Source organism: Abramis brama, assembly GCF_963993115.1.
Source record: "Abramis brama genome assembly, chromosome: 9".
Lineage (NCBI taxonomy): Eukaryota > Metazoa > Chordata > Actinopteri > Cypriniformes > Leuciscidae > Abramis > Abramis brama.
The window spans coordinates 38,261,842-38,285,189 of NC_139971.1; the positions used below are offsets into that span (position 1 = coordinate 38,261,842).

Below are 23,348 nucleotides of genomic sequence, written 5' to 3' on the forward strand. Positions count from 1 at the left end.
CTGTTATCCCACTCTTGAGCAATTCCATTGTGCACAAGGCACTCGGACCCGTCACGGATGCTCAAAGATGCCTTGTCTGGAAGCTTTCTTCAGTCAGGCGGGCTGAACACTTGATAGCACGGGACGGGGTCAAGGTTCAGTCGTTTCCCAGGGAGGGGGATGTGTGCCATCTGCTTGCTGGTCATGCTTAGTAACATGCCTTCACACTTTATCTAGATGGGGAAAGTTCTTGGAGCCCTTAATAACACAGCATTTGCTAGCTTTAATGGCAGGGTATTAATAGTAGATGGTTGAAATGCAATTAATGTGCCTGTCATGTGGGTTTCCCCTATATCGTTATACTTGGAGCTGAAACAGGATCTGTGGAAAAGAGGAATGTGAAACCTTTTAACCTGATACCTGAATTAGCATGGTGTTGGTTTGCTGTGTATGCTTCTCATGTGTACTGAAAAAAAGTATAGGATTACTACACTACCATTCGAAAGTTTGGGGCCAGTAAGATTTTTTTGTAACTTGTATTCAACAAGGATGCATTAAATTCATCAAAAGTAACTGAAGATATTTATAATGTTACCAAAGATGTCTATTTCAAATAAATGCTTTTCTTTTGAACTCTCTATTCATCAAATAATCATTAAAAGTATCATGGTTTCCGCAAAAGATGATAATATTGTTTTTACCGATGTTTTAATGATGATAATCAGAAAAGTTTCTTGAGCAGCAAATCAGCGTATTAGAATGATTTCTGAAGGATCATGTGACACTTAAGACTGGAGTAATGATGCTGAAAATTCAGTTTTCAGTTCTATTTTAATAGAATTAAAATGTTTATTTTTTCTTGTGATGTCAAAACAAAAAAACTAATATTTTTAATTATATTAAAATAGAAAGCAGTTATTTTACATTGTAATATTTCTCAATATATTACTAGTATTTTGATCAAATAAATGTGTCTTTGATGAGCATAAGAGACAAATCATACAGACATACAGTATATTTTTAAGCTTCCGAAATTCTTAATATTTTGCTGACCTTGTAATCAACAGTGATTGCTAAACATTTGTGTGGAAATAGCCTAGGATATCCTCCTCATTTCAAATATGATATAACAAGACCAATACTGTGACTGAGAAATGCTCGAAACTTAAAACTTGAGGTCTGTTAAAACTTTAAAACGTTTGCGTCAGGTTAGTTTGTCTGAACCAATTGCCTTTCAATGCCTGTGGAAAGTCAAAGTATGGCAGCCACAGAGTCTGAGTCATTACCCAAATTAAATTCAGTCAACGGCAACATAATTAAACAGATTTATTGTTCATTTTATGCCATCCAAGTTATAAATGCAAAATGATGAACTTAGAGCTGTTATGGATGATACAATCTTAGAAGAAAAGGTTCTATATAGAAACTTAAAGGGTTCTGTCAGGCGCTTCATATATATCAGGTTTATACATTTAGTTTGAATTAATTAAAATTTATGAATTAAACCGCTAATAATCACACTTTATCCATAGAAGAAAAAAAAAACCTGGATAAACATTAAAATCTTATACAATTATTTAAGACATTTCTCCTCATATAGAACCTTTTTGGCATAGAGGTTCCGATGGCGGCGGTCCGACATGTAGCGATGCTGAGCTTCAGGCGACCCGAGTTCGAGTCCCGGCTCATGGTCCTTTCCCTTCTCTCTATCTCCCACTTCATGTCATGTCTTCTCACAAGGTGTATAAAGTAAAAAAAACCTGAAAAAATAAACCTTTATAATCAAGGGTTTTTTAAAACGGCGTCAGGAACCCTATAGGGTTCTATGTTGAACCCCATTGAACCTTTTTTTTCCTGAGAGTGTATAATAGTTAAAACTACATGACCTCACCATTGATTAACTTTCCAAAAATTGAATTCTGTGAAGATATCTACATGTACACTGTCTTTCTCATAAACTAAATCATGGCAAGTCCGTAGTGCCTAGTCATCATCTCTTATACATTCTTATGCTTTTTATTCACAATAAATAATTTTCTAAACAACTTTCTAATAAATATAAATCTCTATCTCAACAATAATGATAGTCATGTATAATTACCAGTTTTTAATATACAAATTAACCCATTTTGATTCATTCACTACAATCCATAGAGATTTTCCATATGGATGTGCTAATGCATAAATGCATTTTGCAAATGGAAATCTTCCTCTGGGACGCTTCATAAGGAGTGGCCTTAATTACTCTGCTATTAGAGGGGGTGTAAGGACACGGAGAGCCGTCTAGTCTCTTAATTCACATCTTGGCCAAGTATGAGCCTGGCACCAGCCCAGTGTGGCCGTCCCTGTCCACCGTCCACCAGCCGTCTCCTCCCTGTTCCACCACGAGCAGAACTTCCCCCGCAGAGATGGAGAGCTCATCACTGCCCTGCACACACAGGACTTAAAGGGTAAGTTCACCCAAAAATGAAAATGATCCCATGATTTACTCTCCCTCAAGCCATCCTAGGTGTGTATGACTCTTCTTCAAGCCAAACACAATCTGAGTTATATTAAAAACATATCCTGGCTCTTCCAAGCTTTATAATGGGAGTGAATGGGAACTTGGATTTTGAAGCCCAAAAAAGAAAGCGCATAATCTTACTAATCTCTTGTAAGGCCATTTTAATAATATTTTCCTATTTTTTTTTTGGTGTTGTTGTTTATTACCTGAGCTACGTAGTCATACTGAGCCTGGTATGTGGCACTCTGAGAGACAGCACTGTTTGAAGTTCCTTGGGGAAATACAGGAATAGAAGCATACACTCCATCTGATTCGGCTGAAAAGAAAAAATTAAACAGATTAATGACAGTGTATATATATATATATATATATATAAACACACACACACACACACACACACACACACACACACACACACACAGAGTAGTGGCCAAAAGTGATGTTGTCCGGCCTAGGAAAATTGACATATTCACCCTTTTTCAAATATTATTTGTAGGCATATTGCGCAGTTGTGCTTGGAGTCAATTGTTATATTTGTGATAATGCAATGAAACATGGCAAATTGTGCGGACATCTGGCCATGCAGTCATGCAAAGAATTTATGAACACAAGCAAAAACAAAGGAGAGAACCAGCGAAATATTATTGTATACCAACTGATTTTGTTGTAGTCAATGTATGATTTTTCTTGTGAGCTTTTTTTGTCCATTGTAAAACAACCTGTACCTGTAGTTTCCCATTTTTTGCCAGATAAATACCTTTATTGATTTGTTCTTCCTTCATATTTTAAATATTTTAAAAAATATAAACTATTTTTTCCTCATATTTTGGTTTTATGATGGTTTAATCAAACTTGTAGGGTCATTAAAAACAAATAACATCACTTTTGGCCACTACTGTATGTATGTATAGATAGATAGATAGATAGATAGATAGATGTTGACAGCAAATAACAAATTAAATGTATTTTTAAGCACATTTTTTTGTTCTTTATTGTATTATTTTGTATAAGGAAAATAATGCATTTTTTTTTTTTTTAACTACCCAAATCCTATTCAATGAAGTCATAGGGCTGAAGTGCCCCCTGGTGGTGAATAACATTTGTGTTTACAGTAACTACAAGATGAAGATGGCTAGAATTTAAAAACAATGTAACGTGCAATTTGAAATATATATATATGAGAGCTGACAATGTCATTAATATGTTGTAATATGTACCTGATGGAGGCGCTGATGGCTGAATACAGTCATTACTAGTCTTTGAGCCAACGGCACAGTTGCCTTGCAAGAGATTTGAAAACCTTTCAAAAAGAAAATAACTGCATAAAAATGTGCAAAAGGAACATTAAAAGTGTTAAAGCTCACAAGCGATCTAGATTATTTTCTAGATAAAGGGCAGATTGAGACAACCAGAGATAGGCTACTGATAACCACAAAAAAAAAAAAATGTTTGTGTGGCGCATCCGCTTGCAGCTTTATGTCTTACTGATCTCTAAGAATAGTACATGTTCCATTCATTTCTGTTTTGTCAGCATGGCAAATACATAATGTACGTTACACATTAACCTACAGATCCAGCAGTGGAAAACAAACCTCTTTATCACACCTCCACCGAAGCGTGTGATGCCGTTGCTGTCCGTTGTTGGTTCTCTGTCATAATAGTTCTCGAACACAATAGGCGCTACAGACACAGATGGAAAGTTTCATTAAGCAAAGCCTCCGCAAAATTTCTCACGAGCTATATCATCAAATCATATGGTTATGGAACTACACTATGGGCGATTTGTGAAGTTTAATACAGTAACCCAGTGGAAACAATACATAAAAGCACTGACCTGCAGGAGTGGTGCCGGTTTTTTTCGTTTTGATGAAAGTGTTTATGTCTTCCGTGATGTCACACATTTCTAAAACTGTCCTCACCTCCTCATAACACTGAATACAAATGAGGGGTAAATTGACAATATGGCCAGCACTTGTTTTATTTTTTGTGTGTGTGTGTGTGTGTGTGTGTGTGTGTGATTTTTTTTACAATTACAGAGAGGTCCAAAAGTCTGAGACCACAATTGAAATGCTTCTAATTTTGCATTTTTATAATTTAATACCACATTTTTGATACAAAATGTTGCCCTTTCGCTTTAATGACGGCAAACTAATGATGACATCCAGCATGATTTGAGAATTTTCCTGCTTAGCAACGAAGTTCAAAGGATCAGTGACAAATTTGCTTAAATTTAAATAATGAATGTAAAGAATAATACATATTTCCTACTCATTTTACATAATAGAATTTCGTTATTTTAGAAATCACAGGTAAAAATTTAGGTAAATATGTAGCCCCGCCCCCTTTCAGCGATGCACTCGTTGTGTTCTGTCTTCGTTAACTACAATAAGTAAATCCACTTGACTTCACCAGCCAATTACTTCTCGACAGTGATGCCACAGAAATGCAGAGCTACCGCAAAAAAAGGAAGTTCAAACACAAAATTCTAAAGATGGCCGTGCGCTTGTTTCTCTGGCACATAAGGTCACAGGCCTACTTCCCCACTTAATTGATCACAGTACATTTAGAAAATATTTTTTTATTAAAAGTTTTCAGTAATGTTATGTTTAAATATGCAAACGAGGCATTGTCTAATTAAACATGCACTAATTTGCACGTATTTCCTGAACAGAAATCTGAATAAAGCCAGGTTAAAAATTGTTGTTGACATGCTGTATATAAGAGTTAAAGGTTATACAGAGGGGGATAAATCAGTAATACTACATTCACCATTAAATGTTATATAAACCAGGCGAATGATATACGAACAAACCTCTCTGTAAAACCTTCAGACTGTAAATAGGAAATAAACTGGAAAGTCTGATGTATTTAAGTGTTACTCATTTTTAGGGGAGAAAACTCATTTTGAGGAAACAGCGTTTAAAGATATGTATTGTAATTGAAACGCGAAAAAATAAAGTTGGTAACACTTTGCAATAAGGTCCCATTGGTTAATGCATCCATGAAGTAATATTAACTAACAATAATAAGCAATACATTTGTTATAATATTTGTTAATCTTTGTTAACATGGTTTAAAAAAATGCAACTGTTCATTGTTAGCTCATATTAGATCAGGTCCATTAAATAATATTTTGATTTCAATAATGTATTAGTAAATGTTAGAATTAAAATGAACTAAGATTAATAAGTGCTTTTTTATAGTTAGTTCATGTTAACTTATACAATAAATAATGTTAATAACAAATATAACCTTGTTGTTAAGTATTACCTCAAAATAAACACTTTAAATGTGTATTTTGGATGTTTTTTTTCCTTCTAGTTTGAAAGAAGACAGGTTAAGAAAGCAAAATAGCCCAAAATATCTAAATAAATAAAAAACTGTGGCTTTGCCTGTAGTGTAATGTCTGTAGCTATTATCAGTGTGATCTTTGAGAAAGCTTCATTACGTTATACTGACCTCATCCTCTTTGACACATTGCATGGAAAAGTGGTTACAGTGGACCCAAATAGCATTTCTCAAAATATTAATACGATCATCTTCCTGCTGCTGAAAGACCTGGAGAAATAACATCACGATGTAAATACATCTACATGCTAAGTTTTCCCCAAACTATCCCTTTAAGTAGAGTAAATGATAATTTAGCCAAGTCTTTGCCAAACTGTCAGTGAGACACATGATGATCAGAATTGGTGTTATGGATATACTTATTTTAATAAGCCAAAACAAGTTTCTTGTGCAGTTTGGTTTAGTATGTGTGGTTTGTGTGGTATGCAGTGTGTAAAACACAGAGAAAAGGGAAGTTCATTTTTAGTGTGTTTCTATGTGGTTCACAGCCTCAGCTGAGAGCTGTTTCTGAAGGACAGCGAACATATAGTCGAGTGTGTGTTTCTCTTTACCTCACATGTGCATTCATGCGTGGTCTCCCATTCCTGACGAATCTTATCCAGCTGCTCTATGTTTGACATGTACTGTTTCTCTGTCAATCGAGAACAAGCATCAGCCTCATTGGATTTCCAGCCATTGAAATCTTGCTTGAAAGTATTTAAATTGTGCATTTTAGGCATTACCAGCGTCTTTGAATGAGTTTCCGGTTCGGATGTATCAATTGATCACTTTTGCATTGCAAGCAGACGCTGCAATGCGTGAAAACAAAAGCGTATTTCCATTCTCACCTGCATCCGCGGACGCGTCCCTGCACTGCTTTGCTTTGTTTTGCATCTGTTGTGGAATAGAGCACAACACTGTTTCAAAATACTCAGAGCCATCAAACAATATCATTTGTACCAAAATTTAAAATGGTTATAAGAACTCATTATTGGATCAGGAAAAACTTGGGGTCAGTACATTTTTTTTATGTTTCACAAAGAAGTCTGTTCAGTCTCAGACAGTTTTTGGTACCATTGACTTCCATAGTAGGAAAAAAATATACTATGGAAGTCAATGGTACCAAAAAGTGTCTGGTTACTGACATTCTTCTAAATATCTTCTTTTCTGTTCAGCAGAAGAAAGAAATTCATACAGGTTTGAAACAACATGAGGGTGAGTAAATGATGACAGAATTTTCATTTTAGAGTGGAATATCCCTTTAAAATAGCTTGAATGTAACTCTACACCCTTGCTTCATATAGTATATACGTGGATTCATGAATATGCAAATTAGTCTCCGCCTCCTCTCACACAAGCTCAGAATGCCTATTATATTTGAACCAGAAACTGATTCAGAAGAGGAAGAGTGAATTATACAGGGTCGTCTAAAAGTGGATGTATCAGAATGGTAATGCGTTTTCTGTATCGTTCTCTACAACATCGGATGCATAACAGTAATTGATATGATCAGCCTTTTGCTTGGCTAGGTTATCAAACAGCTAATAATGTGTTGCTAATGTAACACAACCCATGTTCCTGTTCGCCATCTCAGAGTCAGACAGCTTCCTTCTAAATAACAGCATCCCTAGAAACACTTTGAACATCATAGAAAGAAATGTTTGTGATGGTGGGAAACAGGGGCGGTTTCAAACCAAATTCTGCCCATAATAATCCATATTTTACCTTTTCAATTTGTTTAGGGGTGACAGTGGGTGTACTGTTGAGCTTCTCCACAGCCTGTTCAGCTTCATCAGCCTCTTTACATCTCTGTTCATATGCCCTTTTAGACTGGGAGAATAGAGAAGTACAGGATTATTATGGCACTACTCACATAGACTTGAATGATGGCCAAGTGAACAAATGTAAATGATTGTGGTCTTGTGGTCTTAATAGTAATTAATAAATAATAATTTGTTACATTTACATAGTGCTTTTCTGGGTACTCTAAGCGCTTTACATATGAAATGGGGAATGTCCTCAACCACCACCAATGAGCAGCATCCACCTGGATGATGCGACGGCAGCCATATTTCACCAGAACACACACCAGCTTACTGGTGGAGAGGAGACAGTGATGAAGCCTATCAGTATATGGGGATGATTAGGAGGCCGTGATGGTAGACAGATGCCAATGGGTAAATTTGGCAAGGATGCTACTCTTTTTCGAAGAACATCCTAGGTTTTTTTTATGACCACAGAGAGTCAGGACCTCGGTTTAATGTCTCATTTGAAGGATGGTGGTGAATTACTTCTTAATTCTTGATTCTTGGGTTTGTTTTCTCACTCTATTGTGTCATGAAAAGTCACAGAAAATGCCAGAATAAACGTTATCTACGGTACTTGAAAATGGCTACATTCATGTAATCTGACTCAACTGCTTTCACTGACCCACACATAGACATATACAATCAATCTGCTCCAAATCAAACTGATAAATGGTCAATTAATTCAATATACAAACATCATTAAGCAAAAGGAGAACCAGACATTCATTAAACTAATGGAAAACTAAACTTCCTTTTATATAATTATGCTAATATCATATCACATATTTTACTTCCTCTAGATACTGATTCTGCTGCTTATTTTTTTAAAACCCCACTATAAAACCATAATCTCCATCATTTGTCATCAGATATGACATCAGATTTACAGTACTGCAAAATGGAAGCTGTTTTTAGGACAGAATTATTTATGAAGCTGAAAACTGAACTCACATTTATGGAAGCTCGTTTCTGCCACTGAAAAAAAAAGTAATTGACACTTTTTCTCAGAATTGCATGATATAACGTTAAACTCAGAATTTGCGAGATATAAAGTCGCAATTCTGAGAAATAAAGTCATTCTTTCTTTGCTCAGAATTGGACTTTATTACATGCAATTGCAAGTTTATATCTTGTTTTATGTAAGTTTATATCTATGAACTCGCAATTAGAGTTGTGACGTTCGCAAACGAACCGATTCTTTTGAACGGCTCATAAACATGAACGATGGGAGCCGAGTCGCGGCTGGAGGGGAGCCGTTCTTTCTGTCGTTCTTTTTTTCCTATGCGTGTTTCACACAGATGCACACAAATTAGCTCCTCCGCGAGACAGAACAGTTATAGGGGGAGGGGCGCTACTGCCTAATAATAGTTGTGCACGCATCCTTCACGTGAGTACTCCAGTGGAAAAAAAACCTGTACATAGACATTTCCATTTTATTTATTCTAATTTTATCTACAGTATATGTCTAATACTTTAAATATTTTTTGTTATCTATCAAAATGTTCTTTTGTGATACTGTTCTTGTATATATTTTTTTCACTAAAAGCTGTTTTGCACAGACATTCATTGCAGCCCACTTTGTTATTGTTCATTTAAGACTTGAAGGGGCTGATGTCCTATTTGCAAAGTTTACAGTAGTAATAGTAGTAATAGTGGACTGTATGTAGACATTTCCATTTTATTTATTCTAATTTTATCTACAGTATATATTTAAAACTTTAAATATTTTTTGTTTTCTATCAAAATGTTCTTGTGTGGAAGTGTTTGTAGTAAAAGCTGTTTTGCACAGAAATTCATTGCAGCCGGCTTTGTTTTTGATGTTTATTTGTGAGTAGGTATTGTATGAATAACATAAGTCAACGTAGCTTTACACATACACACACTTTGTACTAAAGGTAAATCCAAAATAGTGATGTCACTGTCTAAGCAGAGGGATGTTGTGCAACCCTATGGAATATAGTCCACACATGACAAATGAGGTAATAATCAATATTTCAGAATAATTCAAACTCAGATATTGGTGTGTGATAACTGAGTTTTAATTATTTGACTACAAATCTCACCTCATCATTCCTCCCAGTGATTATTTCCAGGATAAACTGAGATGCCCCCAAGCTGGCTTCTTAAAACTGACTAAATATTTAAAAAGAGCCAAAAGAGCCGTTCTTTTGAACGGCTCTTTGAAAGGAACGGATCGCCAAGATCCGGATCCCCTCAAAGAGCCATAAATCCCATCACTACTCGCAATTGTGAGAAGTAAAGTCAGAATTGTCTGAAAATAGTCCGATTTACGAGATTTACTACAATAGGCTTACATTTTTAATATACAAGTATCATAAATCAGCTTCTTAATCTTTAGAATGTCATCAAATTTAAGAAAACCAGGACATGGACTGGTGCTTTTAAAAAAACGTTAATTGGAAAAATCATGTTGAATGTGAATGTGAACTTATGGTGCGTTCAAGGAAGTTCGTACGTACGAGGTGGGAAGTCGTGCTTATAACGGCATGTGCGTTCAAGTCACTTACGTCGGAGCAAAATGGCGGAGTACTTTCTCTTAATTAATTACACAAAAATACAGTAAGGTTCTTAAACTCTTGTTCTAGAAAATGAAGAACAAAGAAATGTGCATCAGGTGTACTTTGTATTTTTATGTTTTTAATTAATTTATGAAGCCACTGCCAACACATCGTTACATGTTGCATTGTTATATTATAATACTATCATATTCTGTGTTGGCGATTAGCTAACTAACTGAACTGTTAATAGAAAAGCCTGACAATATCACAGCTAAATACCTTTACGTATTGTGTATTCCGCCATGTTAATCACTGACACGCCCCCAACTCGTAAAGATCGGCGCTTAGAGAAAATCCCGAGTTCCCCACTGGTATTTACGACATTGTGGTGGCGTTCAAGCATAGACTGTAAAAAAGTGCGTGCAACTCGTAAATACGATCTATACGAGATGACTTGAACGCACCATTAAAACGGAGCACTCATCAACTGTCACATTTTACCCAGCCGACCAATCACAGTGAAGGAGGGGCGGGACATAAACAACAGCTACCAACCGAACCGCTCCATTCTGCTTGTACATCGTCAACAGATGACAACAAGAAGCATAATAACGGAACAAAATAATTTTAAACAAGATACTTTACCCTGTATTGACATTTTTATACAGAAACTATACAGAAACAAACTATCTGTGCAATTAGATAATAATAACCCTTCCGTGGATGTTCTGTGTCATACGTCATAGGAAGCAAAGCGTCTCAATGGTCTCAACTGAAAAAAACGCTGCGCTGCCAAAACGCTCACCAAAGTGCAAACAGCAAGGCGTTTTCCGCTGGCTAAAAACACTTTTGTGGACACACTGCCTTAGAAAACAAGGTTCAATAAACTTCTACATAGAACCCTAGGGTTCTTAACTCAATTTTAAAGAACCCTTTACGCTAAAATGGTCTTCTATATAAGAAGAAATTCAAGTGATAAAGCATGTTTACATGCCGTTTAATTCATAAAATGAAATTAAAATATAAAAATATTCAAAACTAAATCCATAAAATAATCTCATGATGGGAACCCCTAAAGGTTCTATGATGCCTGATGGAATGCTTGAAGGTTCTATAGAAGAGTGCAGGGACAGTCCCGCTGACAACCTGTTGTGCTTTTGAACAATGGTGGAAGAAGCACATAAACTAATCATTCGGAACTACGGTAACTACCTTTCATTTAGTGGTTATCATAACCCTCATCTTTAACCACTAAGTCAGACAACCACCTTGACAGTTCCTGACTAGAACAGATAGTCACATCCCCTTTTACTCGTTTGTTTATCAAATCAGATCGCTTTTTACAATGCTATATGATAATACAGAGTAAGTACCCTTCAACGTCTCCTCGCCTCACCCCTAACACACGCTTTTGCTTTCTGAATGTGTCTGATGTACCAAGACAAACGGAAATGCATATTTTTCTTGACAACAGAAGTCTGTTTCAGGAAATTACAAATAAATGAGGAACAGAAAAAAACCCAACATTTATAAAATAGAGCCTGTGTTGGTGGGAGTGAACAGAAGTGTGCAGGCGAGAAAGAATACACATCTAGTAGAGAAGTGAGACTTCCTGAGGTGACAGTTACAACATTTTGAAGACCCATCCCCCCCTCCCTGCCCTGCACACTAGCTGCAAAGCACTGATGATTTAAATCACTCTCATTTCTCCCTTCCTCTTCCTGATATTCTGCTTTCAGTCTGTATTAGGCAAATACGATTCACTGAGTAGTCCATAAAACTGAAGCCACTTCTGTGACTTCAAGCAAGTTAGACTCACCTCTGTGGTTTTCTTATGTAATGATACTTTGATCTTCTGAACCTTTTCCATGACCCCTTCAAACTGTAAAAAATAAAATAAAAATTAAGACGTCATTTGAATTCTTGAGCTTTACAGGTAGCACCTATTTTAATAAATCAGAGGTATCTCTGATCCCAAACTTGGTTTGGACAAAACCAGTATTATTATTTGTTCACACCCTGTTCGCACCTCTGAGAAAGTAGTCTGCGGTTCTGCAAGATAATTAATTAAAGCATCGCATAGCGTTTCACCTTTTTCCGCTGCTCTTTCTGTCGCTCTCTGAACTGCTCCATTCGTTTCACCTCTTCTCGTAACATCCCGGAAAGCTGAATGCGCACATTTCCAATGTTCTCCATTTCTAAGAGAGAAAACAGCATATTCATCAGTGATCTTGAAGGTATGGGTTTAGTATATACTAGTAACTGATTATATGTAATCTGGATTACGTAATCAGATTCCAAAAATTATATACTTATATTACATTTTAAAATACATTTTTATTGAGAACATGACTACTTAACATTTACAAAATGGCAGTGAATTATTCATCATTCATTGATTTTCACTAATTATTCTTTTTTCACTTTAAATAGTCCTTTCTAAAACAGCATATTGCTTATGTATGTTCAGAAAGTCTTCCAGTTTACACAAGTCAGAGACCACACAGCATAACAAATAAAATATTCAAATAATCAATAAAACAATCATCTTTTCGTGTTTTATTTTGATTGTTTTTTTTATTATGGTTTGATTTGATTTTCATGATTTGAATAATTATTACCTTTTCATAAACCCTCTGCAGTTCCTTTTAATGTTGCAATTTCCTGTTGTAATGTAATTTTTAATGCACTTTTCAAAAGAAAATCAATTTTTTTTCCTCTGTGTATTTTTTATGTCTCTGTAGTACAAGATTATCCCATTCAAATCTATGTGATAAACAAGTTAAGGCTAAACGTAAGGTCAAAAGTAATCAAGTAGTCAGCTTATATTATTGTAATGTAATAAATTGTTACTAACTACAGTTTTAAATTTGTAAGTAATATTCTATGTGTTTTATATTCTACGTGTGTTTGTGAACACTCATTCTGATTTTTAAAGCAAACTAAGCAAATTATAATTTGGGGTGTTACTTACGGACTTTTAGTTGGTCAAACGATGCCCTCAAAGTGCTACAAAACCAAATCAACAAAATTACGATTAAATTAATTGATTTAATATTAAAACCAGAAGACAATGTTTACATAAATAAATAGATGAAATAATGCATACAATGTTTGCTTACCCAATTTCACTTTGCCCTCCTGTCTTGCGTGCGATAGTAATCAATTCCTTTCCGTATCTTTCCTCTGCCATCGCCCTATGAGCAGAGGAATGTACTGTGTTAACCAGTACCGCTTTACTAGACCATAACATACCAACGCTAATCAGCGTACCTTGAAAAGAATTGAAATATGCAATTTTACAGTGTTACCTCATTTTTAAGAGCTCTTCCATATCTTTGCAAGCTCGTCGCCCATCACATAGCCTCTGGATAAGAGCCTCATATCCAGTGTTGCTGGTGAATTCTGGGCCCTGGAACCAAGAGGATTAGATTTCTCCACTATCATAAAACAGCAACAAGATTTAGGTTATGAGGGACTGTGCATCTCAGTTTTAATCCTGAATCCCTGGGAAGTTTCTGGGCTCTACTTGTAGCACTATGTTCATAAAAACAAGGCCTTATTTGAAGAGTTGATATCTATGCAAAAACGAATATGTGGTACTGTCTAAGGTGGTTAAACAGTTTAATCATTGACAACGTGCGACAATATTAACATGGAATGCTACTAATAATTTAACCATATTTGCAACGGAAAGAAAATGACTATTTTGACACCAGCTGTATGCACAACTAACACTGAATAGCACTCGCGTGGCTTTACATGCAAATCAACCCAGAAGTCGCTTTGTAGATGGATGCTCCGACAACACAGATCAAAGCTAAAGAGAGAGAAGAGTGGGCACACAGTCAGCCGTTCAACAGGAAGCCTACAGATCATCTCCATGACACAACGTCAGAATGTCTACATATAAACTCTAAACCAACAAGTGTAGAAAAGAATTTTGAGAAAAGCCATGACAAATACCTTACTCTTAAAAATCATATCCAAAACTTAATTTTATTGAACATCTCAGTACTGTCAGTGCAAATCTAATCCAACATCTAACTGAAACACGTTAACAAATGAAAATGAAAGCGATGACAGATTATAATTAAATTTGTCTTATATACAGATACACTAATTACGGTAGCACTTTATTTTACAGTCCTGTTTCACATGAACATACTGTGACACCAACTAGGTACTAACCCTGAACCTTAACTTAACCCATGTAGTTACCTTACACTACTCGGTACTTTGTGGGTAAGTATATTGAAAATGTACATACTGTAAATAAAGTGCAATCCTAATCCCTAGAAATGAAAGTGCACAAAAAATATTGAGATTTAATAACTCGTCCAATACATTCTTTAGGTAAGGTGATGTGATGCTGTTAGACATATTAATAATCTACCCTGTCAATCATCATATGCGATATGGTTAACATCAAGCATGTCCAAACAGAGTTGTTCAATCTAATATGTCAAAATAGCTCAAATTGTTCACTTACCCAAAAAGAATCTTTGAATTGTAACGGTGTCATTCTAAATGCGCTTTACAGCGGTGAGAACGATACAAGCACACAGAAGGAAACAAAGACGGAATTAAGAAAAGTAAAAGAAAGAACAGACAATGCCACATGCAGGAAACCACCGTTTCGTAGCGCATTCGCGTGGCTCAGGTTTGACTCAGATAAGGAAGCACCCTCCTATTATGTCAATGACCGCAGAGCGCCTGCCCTACAGATATGCATGCATTCAGCAGCCATTTGAATACTAAATAGGATGACACATCTGAAACAGTGGGATTTTGGAAAATGTATAGAGTCAAGAGTCTTTAGTTGTCAAATAGTTTGAGCAAACAAAGCCATCTAAATCGAAACAGGGTTCAGTTAAGTAGTTTAGGTAAATCAAGTTAAATCAAGACAAACTATGATTTGATTATCTTTTGACTGCAAGCAACAGCACAATAACTGAGTTTGATAACTAGTCATTTTATAGAGGGAGCAAAAAGAAAAGTGCATGTTACACAGCTTAGTTCAAATAAAAGGCAACATCACAGGTCAAATTAGATAATAGCATTGATAAAAGTACCAGTTGCATGTTATCAAATTAAAATGAATGCGTAAAAACTCAAGTAGTCGTTCTTTGTGGCACCACAAGTATTTATAAAAGGTTTCAACTATTACAACTCATCATGTGGCACATGGAGCTGTCTGCCATAATCTGTCACTTCACTGTTCATGAAAGTGTCTTGGCTTTTTAAAATCTCCGACTCTGAGAGCCTTTCATCGCCATCTTGATCCATTTCCTTGATGAGATGAATAGCCTGTATAACAATCAAGAAAAAAAATATTTAGAATATATTGTTACAAATGTAAAAAACTGGATGCACGATATATCGGCCACTGTATCGGTATCAGCCGATATATGTTCATTTTTAATGTTGTTGTTATCAGGGCCAATAAGAAAATTTATCCTATATATTATAGCTGATAAATAATGGATTATTTCCTTCAGCCGAGACACTTCAGATGCGCACTGTTAGCCATGATGGTGTGGGATTACAAATTTAAGAATCTGTTTAAGATCTGCTGATCTTATGTCCTTAGATAACATAACATGAAAAACTAAGGTAGAGCACATTTAGCATTTAAGGTTATGATGATGATATCAGCTGTTTCCAGCAAGAGATTCCTGCCAGTCCTGTTCTCTCTATTGTAAGTTAAATGAGTCAGATTACTGAGACTCACCCTTTGTCTTTAATGGCTCTTGGAGCCCCTGTCCCAGTCTTTGAATAGTTATGCTGATTGGATTAGAATTAGTAACACTCTAGAGTCTAAGGCGGGTTCCTAAACCTGGATACTTCATTTGCATGCTTTGTTTAAGGTCGTCACGAGGTGCTTATATAATATAAACCTTATAAACCACAATGTGCACTGCCTTAGTTAGACTTGATGACTGCAGCTACCGACGGCTCGTGTTCTCAATAAAGAATCTTGCTGAAGATACAACCAAGTCTCCTGGTCTTTGTTTCTGAGTTTCCTACAATGGTTATGAATTGCTTGGAATATGATTGGAATCACTTCAAAACACTTAAGTGCAACATGTGCAGCACAAGTCTGTCATATAGGCTTCATAACATTATAATGAGAACATTATTGTGTGCTTGGGACATGGATTTAACAGAGACACTTTTGTTTTTGTAATCAGGCTCCCAAAAATTATATACAAATTTGGATTTAGATTTATCTGCCAATATATCGGTTTTCAAATATAAAGAATTATTAGTTATCGGTCAAAATTTTCATAATCGGTGCATCCCTATAAAAAAGTATATAAGGCGGCTGGATGACACATTGACTCACTTCTTCTCGTGCCGACCCATAGCTGTTCGGAGCGACCCAGCGGAGCTGTTCATCCCTGTTGAGTTTTCCATCCTTATCCTGGTCATAGAGATCTTTAAAGCGCACCGTTTCCTCAACCTCCCACTGCGAGGGCTCGTCCTGCTCTTAAACACAGACAAGCAAACATGTGTTTCTGATAATAATCTACATAATCAATTCACGAAATTTACGTATCCATTGCATGCATTTAATCAGATTTGTCATTATTATTTTTACTAAAATACAAATATCTGAGGGACCCCCCTAATTCTATTTTTTATTTCTTATGGGGGGTCCCTAATACCTTATGGGGGGTCCCGGATCCCCCCAGCCCCCCCTCAATTCGAGCACTGTATCTACCACAATCCTGGAAAATATTTAGATGCTAACATCTTGAGTTCCCATAAATCTGATTTCAAATGAAGCCAAATGTGTATGATGTACAGTATATGGAAGTACATATCGGTTATCGGCTGATATTAGCATTTATTTAATGTATTATTATTGGTCAATATTTGATTGTGCATGCTTATTTTCCATATTCTAATCTTTAAAAACGAATAATTTAATAACACTGTCACATGTAAATAGAGCTGCACGATTCAGGATGAATTGAGAATCGTGATTTTGTCAGTGTTTCAGATTCTCCAATGATGAACAGACAATTAAACAAAATAACGTGATTTATTAGAGGTTCTGACAAAATGTTAATTGCTGCCATCCATTTAAAAAAGTGTTTATTTATTTGAAAGATAAAAAAGGCGGTTGAATTAATGAATGATTCAATGACTCACTCATAAATACAGCCATTCATCGGTTATTGGATTATTTTTCTTTTGTATTAGGACATCGCTAGTGTAATGACTATATACACTGTTATTTATCCCAACATAATCATACCATTTGCTCGGAGATCTCCAATGAATTCACTCAAGCTGATGAATCCATCTTTATCCAAGTCATATTCAGTTAGCACATCTTCAATAGCAAAATCCTGGGGAAAATGCAACCACACAGCACATAGTCATGCATGGATGTTTAATATCGAATCATATTTATGATTTATTGCAGCTTTATTGTATTACTCACAGCCATGTGGTCCACCTCAGATGGATGAGTAAATGCAAGGAACTCTGTTAAGTTCAGGCCAGCTGAGCCATCCATATCGGCAAAATAAAAACGTCTTTTTTCCTTTGCATGGAGCTGTGAGTGGATAAAACCATTTTTATCAATCAAGCAACACTTTTCATTCCCGTTCCATAATATGAAATGCTAATGAATCATGCAACATACAAATCTAAGTGACTCCTCCTCTGGGTCCTCAAGAACAGCATCTTCATCCACTTCCACAGTATGACCATGCATGACCATATTGTATTCGTCCCAAGATACCAGACCGTCATTGTTGGAGTCAAACTCAGAGAAGCGTTCCTCAGCATCATCCAGCGCATATCTCCTGTACACCCTCTGTATCCATAATGTGATTTCCTCTAGAGAAGCAACAGAGAATGCTTATTAATTCTAACATACACTACTGTTCAAAAGTTTTGGGTCAGAAATTGATTATTTTATTCAGTAAGGACACATTAAATAGATCAAAAGTGACAGTAAAGACTTACAATACTACAAAAAAAATTATATTTCAAATAAATTCTATATTTTGCTTAATAAAAAAAATGCTTAATATTCAACAATATTATTGATATAATGATACAATATTAATACTGACTGCACTGACACCGTTATATGATAACTGAACTGAGCTGGACAATGACAATTTTTTTGATGAACAGCATTATAGATGAAATTAACTATTTTAATAATTTATGATCTTTACAACGGAAATAAATCAATACTGAAATGACTTCAGCTGAACAACAGCTGAAATGCAACATTTTCCTGTTATCACTATAACGCTGCATTGAAACAATCTGTATTGTATAAAGCGCTATATAAATAAATCCTGGAAGAAAGAAATATCAAAGAAATACCAAAGAATCCTGGAAAAAAAAATCACGGTTTTCACACAAATATTAGGCAGCACAACTGTTTTCAACACTCATTAAAATAAGAAATGTTTCTTGAGCACCAAATCATAATTTCTGTAGGATCATGTGACACTGAAGACTGGAGTAATGATGCTAAAAAGTCAGCTTTGCATCACAGGAATAAATTCTATTTTAAAACATATTAAAATAGTAAACACTTTATATTGTAATAATATTTCACAATATTACTGTATTATAATCAAGTAAATGCAGCCTTAGTGAGCATAAGAGACAGACTTCTTTCAAAAACATTTACAAAACCTCAGAAGTGTAGATAATCTGACACGTCTCATATGTACATGCTAAAATAAGTGTAAAGTAACCAAACCAGAACTGACCTGGAGTCAGGTATTTATCAGAGTTGGTGTCAATCTTTTTCACTATCTCCACCAGTCGCTTCCGCTGCTCAGATGGATTTAGTTTCTGTATTTCATCTTTGTCCTGAAAAACAGTGAGAGTTGGTAGAATGAAACTGGATCACTTTAAAGATTTAAATAACTGTTATAAAGAACCATGCAGATGATACCTTAGAGCCAAGGAACATATTTGCATTATGTTCATGGTTATGTTTGACTACATGATCCTCTTGGACAATTTGGCTGCCAATAGCTCCTGATGCGCAACAGGCCACCAGCAATAATAGAGCTGTGTATGCAATCTTTAAACCTGATAAACACACAAGTACAAACAAATTAGGCCCCATCATTTAAGGGATAGCTCACTCAAAAATGAAAAATCTGTAATTAATTAGCTACTAGTGCAAAATGCCCATGCAAAATCAGTTTTTGTGTGTGTTTTTAGTAATTGTTGGTTTGGTGCCCGTGAAAGAGACTGTGAACGCATTGAATTCAGGGAGCAGGCTAGGTTACTACAAATGATGGCCGTGAATAAAATATAATATTCAGAAGTAAACAGTGTAGCTGACAGAGTGTTTATGTCAGAGTTTATGTAATTTATAGATAGATAGATTCGCCCTCATGTCAACCCAAACCTGTAAGACTTTCATTCATCTTCAGAATACAAATGAAGATCTTTTTAATGAAATCTGAGAGCTTTCTGTCCCTTCATTGACAGCTACAACTACCACTTTGATGCTTAAAAAAGTTCATAAAAAATTATAAAACTAATACATATGAATTGAGCGGTTTAGTCCAGATTTTCTGAAGAGACTCGATCGCTTTATATGGTGAACAGATTAAATTTGGGATTTATTCACATTGATCAGCGAATATAAACAGAGGCTCAATCGAACCTGCTTGACGCGTGAGAACAAACCTCATTGGTTCTTGCTGAAGCTCAAATGTGCTGCGTAACACGAGAATGAATCTCATTGGTTCTCACACGTCAAGCGAACATGCTTTAGCTTCCGTTTACCACAACTGATGTGTGAGTTGATGAATGTTTATATGTGAATAAAAGCCTAAATTAAATCTGTTCATCATATAAAACGATCTTGTCTCTTCAGAAAATGTTGAGTAAACCGCTTAATTCATATGGATTAGTTTTACGATCTCTTTATGAACTTTTTTAAGTATCAAAGTGGTAGTTGCGTCGCTGTCAATGGAGGGACAGAAAGCTCTCAGATTTCTTTAAAAAGATCATCATTTGTATCCTAAAGATGAACAAAAGTCTTACAGGTTTGGAATGACATGAGGGTGAGTAATTAATGACAGAATTTTCATTTTTGGGTGAACTATCCCTTTAACAAGATGATCTCGACTGCCCTCTTGTGATGATGGGCTACACATTCCCATGTCAAATCATCTTACAATATCGACGTTGGTAAGGAAGGAGAATAACAAAGAGGTTTCAAATAACAGCAGTCTGTAGTCAAACTATATATTTAAATAAAACTATACATAACATGTATCTCCTTTTGTGTTATGATGACTTTCTGATATTGTGGAAGGCGCTTTGGTGGCTAACTAACTGCTAAGTATTTTTTATGTAAAAGGCAACTAGAAAATGTGCAAATTCATGGCAAGGATAACACTCTGTTATCTATTTATTTAAGGCACCTACAAGAAGTATTCACCATACGTGTTTAAGAGACAAAATACTTACTTTCGAAAGGCTGGTTGCTAAAGTTTTGAGCTGAGCTTGTTGCCATGGTGCGCTCCGGTCATCTGAACTCTCACTCAGCGTTTCCTGCATGTACTGTTACCGCCACCTGCAGGCCTGGAGGACGAGCAGAGAAAGACCTTAAAGTCCCCATGAAATCAAAATGGGCTTCTTTTTTGTGGCTTTTAGTATGAATATGTTAGCCTTACTTTTATATAGCTAGTGTGCTCCAAAACAATGACAAAATTCACATTTAGAACATATAAACGTTAAAAATTTCATCATATTTTCTGTCCAATCAAATGCTCTCTAGAATCGGAACTATCGCCGATTCGCAATATCGCATCATTCTAAAATTCAAACAGAAACAAATAACAAATACTTCTGCAGTCTGTTTTTCGCGATGATGAGTGAACATAGCTCAAGTGGTCAGGGAAAAACAAGCTGGTCAGAACTTAAAGATCTCGTAAAAGGAAGACGATCAGCGTGTGTTGAAGTGGACGAAAATGGAGAGAATAAGGAAGCTGAAGCTGAAACCCACCGCTGGGTCTTGAACCCACGGAGTAACTTCAGGTACGTTAACGTTAACACAGACTCACCTAGCCTGGAAACTAACGCTCACCATATTTCATATTAACCAACGTAATTCAGTTTCTAATTATTCAGCATCAGCATATGGATTATGGTAATTAGAAGTGTGATCGTTGTAACGTAAAAATATATATTTATATAGGCTATATTTTATGATATTATGTCTTATTTTATCTCTAGTACGGTTATTAAGAGTAAACATGAATGACAGACGATAACTGATTAATGTTACACTGAACAAATATTTTTTTGTAATATCTTAATAAAATCAAACACAATTTAAATACATATTTCACATTCACATTTTTAATACACGCGATTAAATTTAAATAAATACAAGTAGCCTAATATAAAATGTAACGATAACATTTTATATTAAAAAATTTACACTTGCAATTGAAATTAATACATAACGTGTGCTACTAATGATACTATGTGATATGTACCATGTTTTTGCATGGTAATTTAAGGTATAAAGTCTTCTATGGCATTATCACTATTTATTTAAATAAATAAATATGTTGTCATGAGGATGTAATGTCTTCTTGTGTCTGTCAATGTGCCATTAATGCCATCACAGTGATCTAAAAAGAAATGTTAAAATTTGCCTTTTTCTGTCTTTTAGGCACTACTATCTTGTGTATATGGTGGTCTTAACATGTGTGAACCTTATAACAATTCCTCTGGACTTCGCATTTTCTGATGATATGCATGGAAGTGCCCACAAACACTGGGTGGCTTTCAATGTATTCTCAGACCTACTGTTTTGTGTTGATGTCGGTCTTAATTTTCGAATGGGCATTTTCAGTGAAGACGGTCAGGTATGAACATGCCTTCATTGTCTTGTATGTCTATAGTGTAATATTAATGTAAGCAGCCAAGTCGATTACTTTAAAGGAGAACTTGGTAACTTTTTTAACTTAATAAAACTGTCTAGAAATCATTTGGATGGTTAAACAACCTGTTCTGGTGATATTGGTGACTTTCCCCGCTCCCCCCAGCATTCCCAGGCGGAAAACCAACCTTGCAACTTGGGGACTACCGTCCCGGCAAGATAGAAATTGGAAGTCTCGTGAGAAGCGAGAACTAGAACGAGAACGAGTGCGAAACACAATTTGCTTTACGGCAATTCGACATAAACACACACGCATGTATGATGTATTACCAGATTACCCACCTCGGTAGACATAGCTCCACACGATACAGTTGGCTGGCTCCGATCAAAACAAACGCACATGAGCAGCGGTAGAGAGGGGGAGGAGGCCGCCGCAAGTGAGTTTTTTACGACTGTGTTGTGAAATACGCACCCTCCCACAGCTGTAGGGGGAGCTCGTGGGGAAAACACGCGACAACAAAAGGGAAAATCAGCGAAGAAGTGACTAGAGTTCGCTAGAGTTGCAGAGTTCTCCTTTAAGCAGCTGATGGCTGCTGGAAGGTGCTTGTTAATTGACGCGCTCGCTTGGGTTGTTATTCACTGCAATGTCCACACCAAGTTAATATGCTTACATTGTAGATTTATTTTACCGTGACTGGTCCTCATTTCTAGTAAGCAAGAGTCCAACAAACAGTCAATAAATCCACAGTTCCAAGTCCTTCACCAGTACAGATTTCCTCAGCATGGCATACAGTGTAGCATAGCTTAGCGGTCAAAAAACTGTGTGCACCTTCCCTCCAGCAACACATGTTTGTGTTGCTGGAGGGAAGCAACGATATGTTGGCTCACACCTTTGAGCCAACATATCGCCACTGTGATGTCTTTGTGCTTTCTCTGATAATAGAGACTCTGTTCGCAACAAAAGTATGAAAACGCTTGTCCTCATTCATGACATACTTGAGCACAGATGTGCTATCTGTCCAAAAGACAGATTCTTGCAACTGGAGCCTCAGCTCTTTCTTTAACATCAGGTCAACACGAACAGCAAGCACAGCAGCAGTTAACTCCAGTGATGGGGAACAGTGATGACCTTTAAAGGTGTTACTCTGGCTTTGCCCATGAGGAAGGCAACATGAATGTCACCGTTGCTATTCTGGATTCTAAGGTAAGTGACCGTGCCATACCCCTGTTCGCTTGCGTCTGAAAAATTATGAAGCTGAGCATTTATGCAAGACCCACAGCTTATGGGCTTAACGCATCTCTCAACTTTG

General features: G+C 36.1%; 2 protein-coding genes across 3 annotated transcripts; both read right to left on the reverse strand.

Annotated features, from left to right (window-relative positions):
* Positions 1–1,292: 1,292 nt before the first annotated feature.
* pstpip1a (proline-serine-threonine phosphatase interacting protein 1a) lies at positions 1,293–14,806 on the reverse strand. Its single transcript, XM_084123595.1, has 15 exons — positions 14,629–14,806; positions 13,448–13,548; positions 13,259–13,333; positions 13,111–13,145; positions 12,228–12,334; positions 11,956–12,018; positions 7,535–7,639; positions 6,658–6,703; positions 6,382–6,461; positions 5,942–6,040; positions 4,317–4,413; positions 4,075–4,162; positions 3,700–3,782; positions 2,689–2,798; positions 1,293–2,407 (listed from the first exon to the last, which is right to left on the reverse strand). The coding sequence occupies exons 1-15, from the start codon at positions 14,659–14,661 to the stop codon at positions 2,276–2,278; spliced, it is 1,254 nt and encodes a 417-aa protein (XP_083979721.1). The 5' UTR covers positions 14,662–14,806; the 3' UTR covers positions 1,293–2,275.
* On the reverse strand, positions 14,800–22,442 carry rcn2 (reticulocalbin 2). 2 transcript variants are annotated; one of them, XM_084123596.1, is made up of 9 exons: positions 22,381–22,442; positions 20,616–20,729; positions 19,078–19,217; positions 18,890–18,992; positions 17,797–17,993; positions 17,593–17,706; positions 17,404–17,497; positions 16,486–16,628; positions 14,800–15,446 (listed from the first exon to the last, which is right to left on the reverse strand). In XM_084123596.1, the coding sequence occupies exons 2-9, from the start codon at positions 20,659–20,661 to the stop codon at positions 15,303–15,305; spliced, it is 981 nt and encodes a 326-aa protein (XP_083979722.1). In that variant the 5' UTR covers positions 20,662–20,729; positions 22,381–22,442; the 3' UTR covers positions 14,800–15,302. The 2 variants fall into 2 exon arrangements, with proteins under 2 accessions (XP_083979722.1, XP_083979723.1); XM_084123597.1 differs by lacking the exon at positions 22,381–22,442 and adding an exon at positions 22,165–22,243.
* Positions 22,443–23,348: the final 906 nt, after the last annotated feature.

Excerpts from the sequence above, each read along its gene's own strand:
- pstpip1a (XM_084123595.1), bottom strand. The coding sequence starts at position 14,661 with ATGACACCGTTACAATTCAAAGATTCTTTTTGG. Across the intron at positions 6,704-7,534 it reads CCCCTAAACAAATTGAAAAG|ATGCAAAACAAAGCAAAGCA; the intron begins GTAAAATATGGA and ends ATTCCACAACAG. Across the intron at positions 4,414-5,941 it reads AATGTGTCAAAGAGGATGAG|TGTTATGAGGAGGTGAGGAC; the intron begins GTCAGTATAACG and ends ATTTGTATTCAG.
- rcn2 (XM_084123596.1), bottom strand. The coding sequence starts at position 20,661 with ATGGCAACAAGCTCAGCTCAAAACTTTAGCAACCAGCCTTTCGAAA. Across the intron at positions 18,993-19,077 it reads ATATGTTCCTTGGCTCTAAG|GACAAAGATGAAATACAGAA; the intron begins GTATCATCTGCA and ends ACTGTTTTTCAG. Across the intron at positions 17,994-18,889 it reads TGATAAATACCTGACTCCAG|AGGAAATCACATTATGGATA; the intron begins GTCAGTTCTGGT and ends TTGCTTCTCTAG.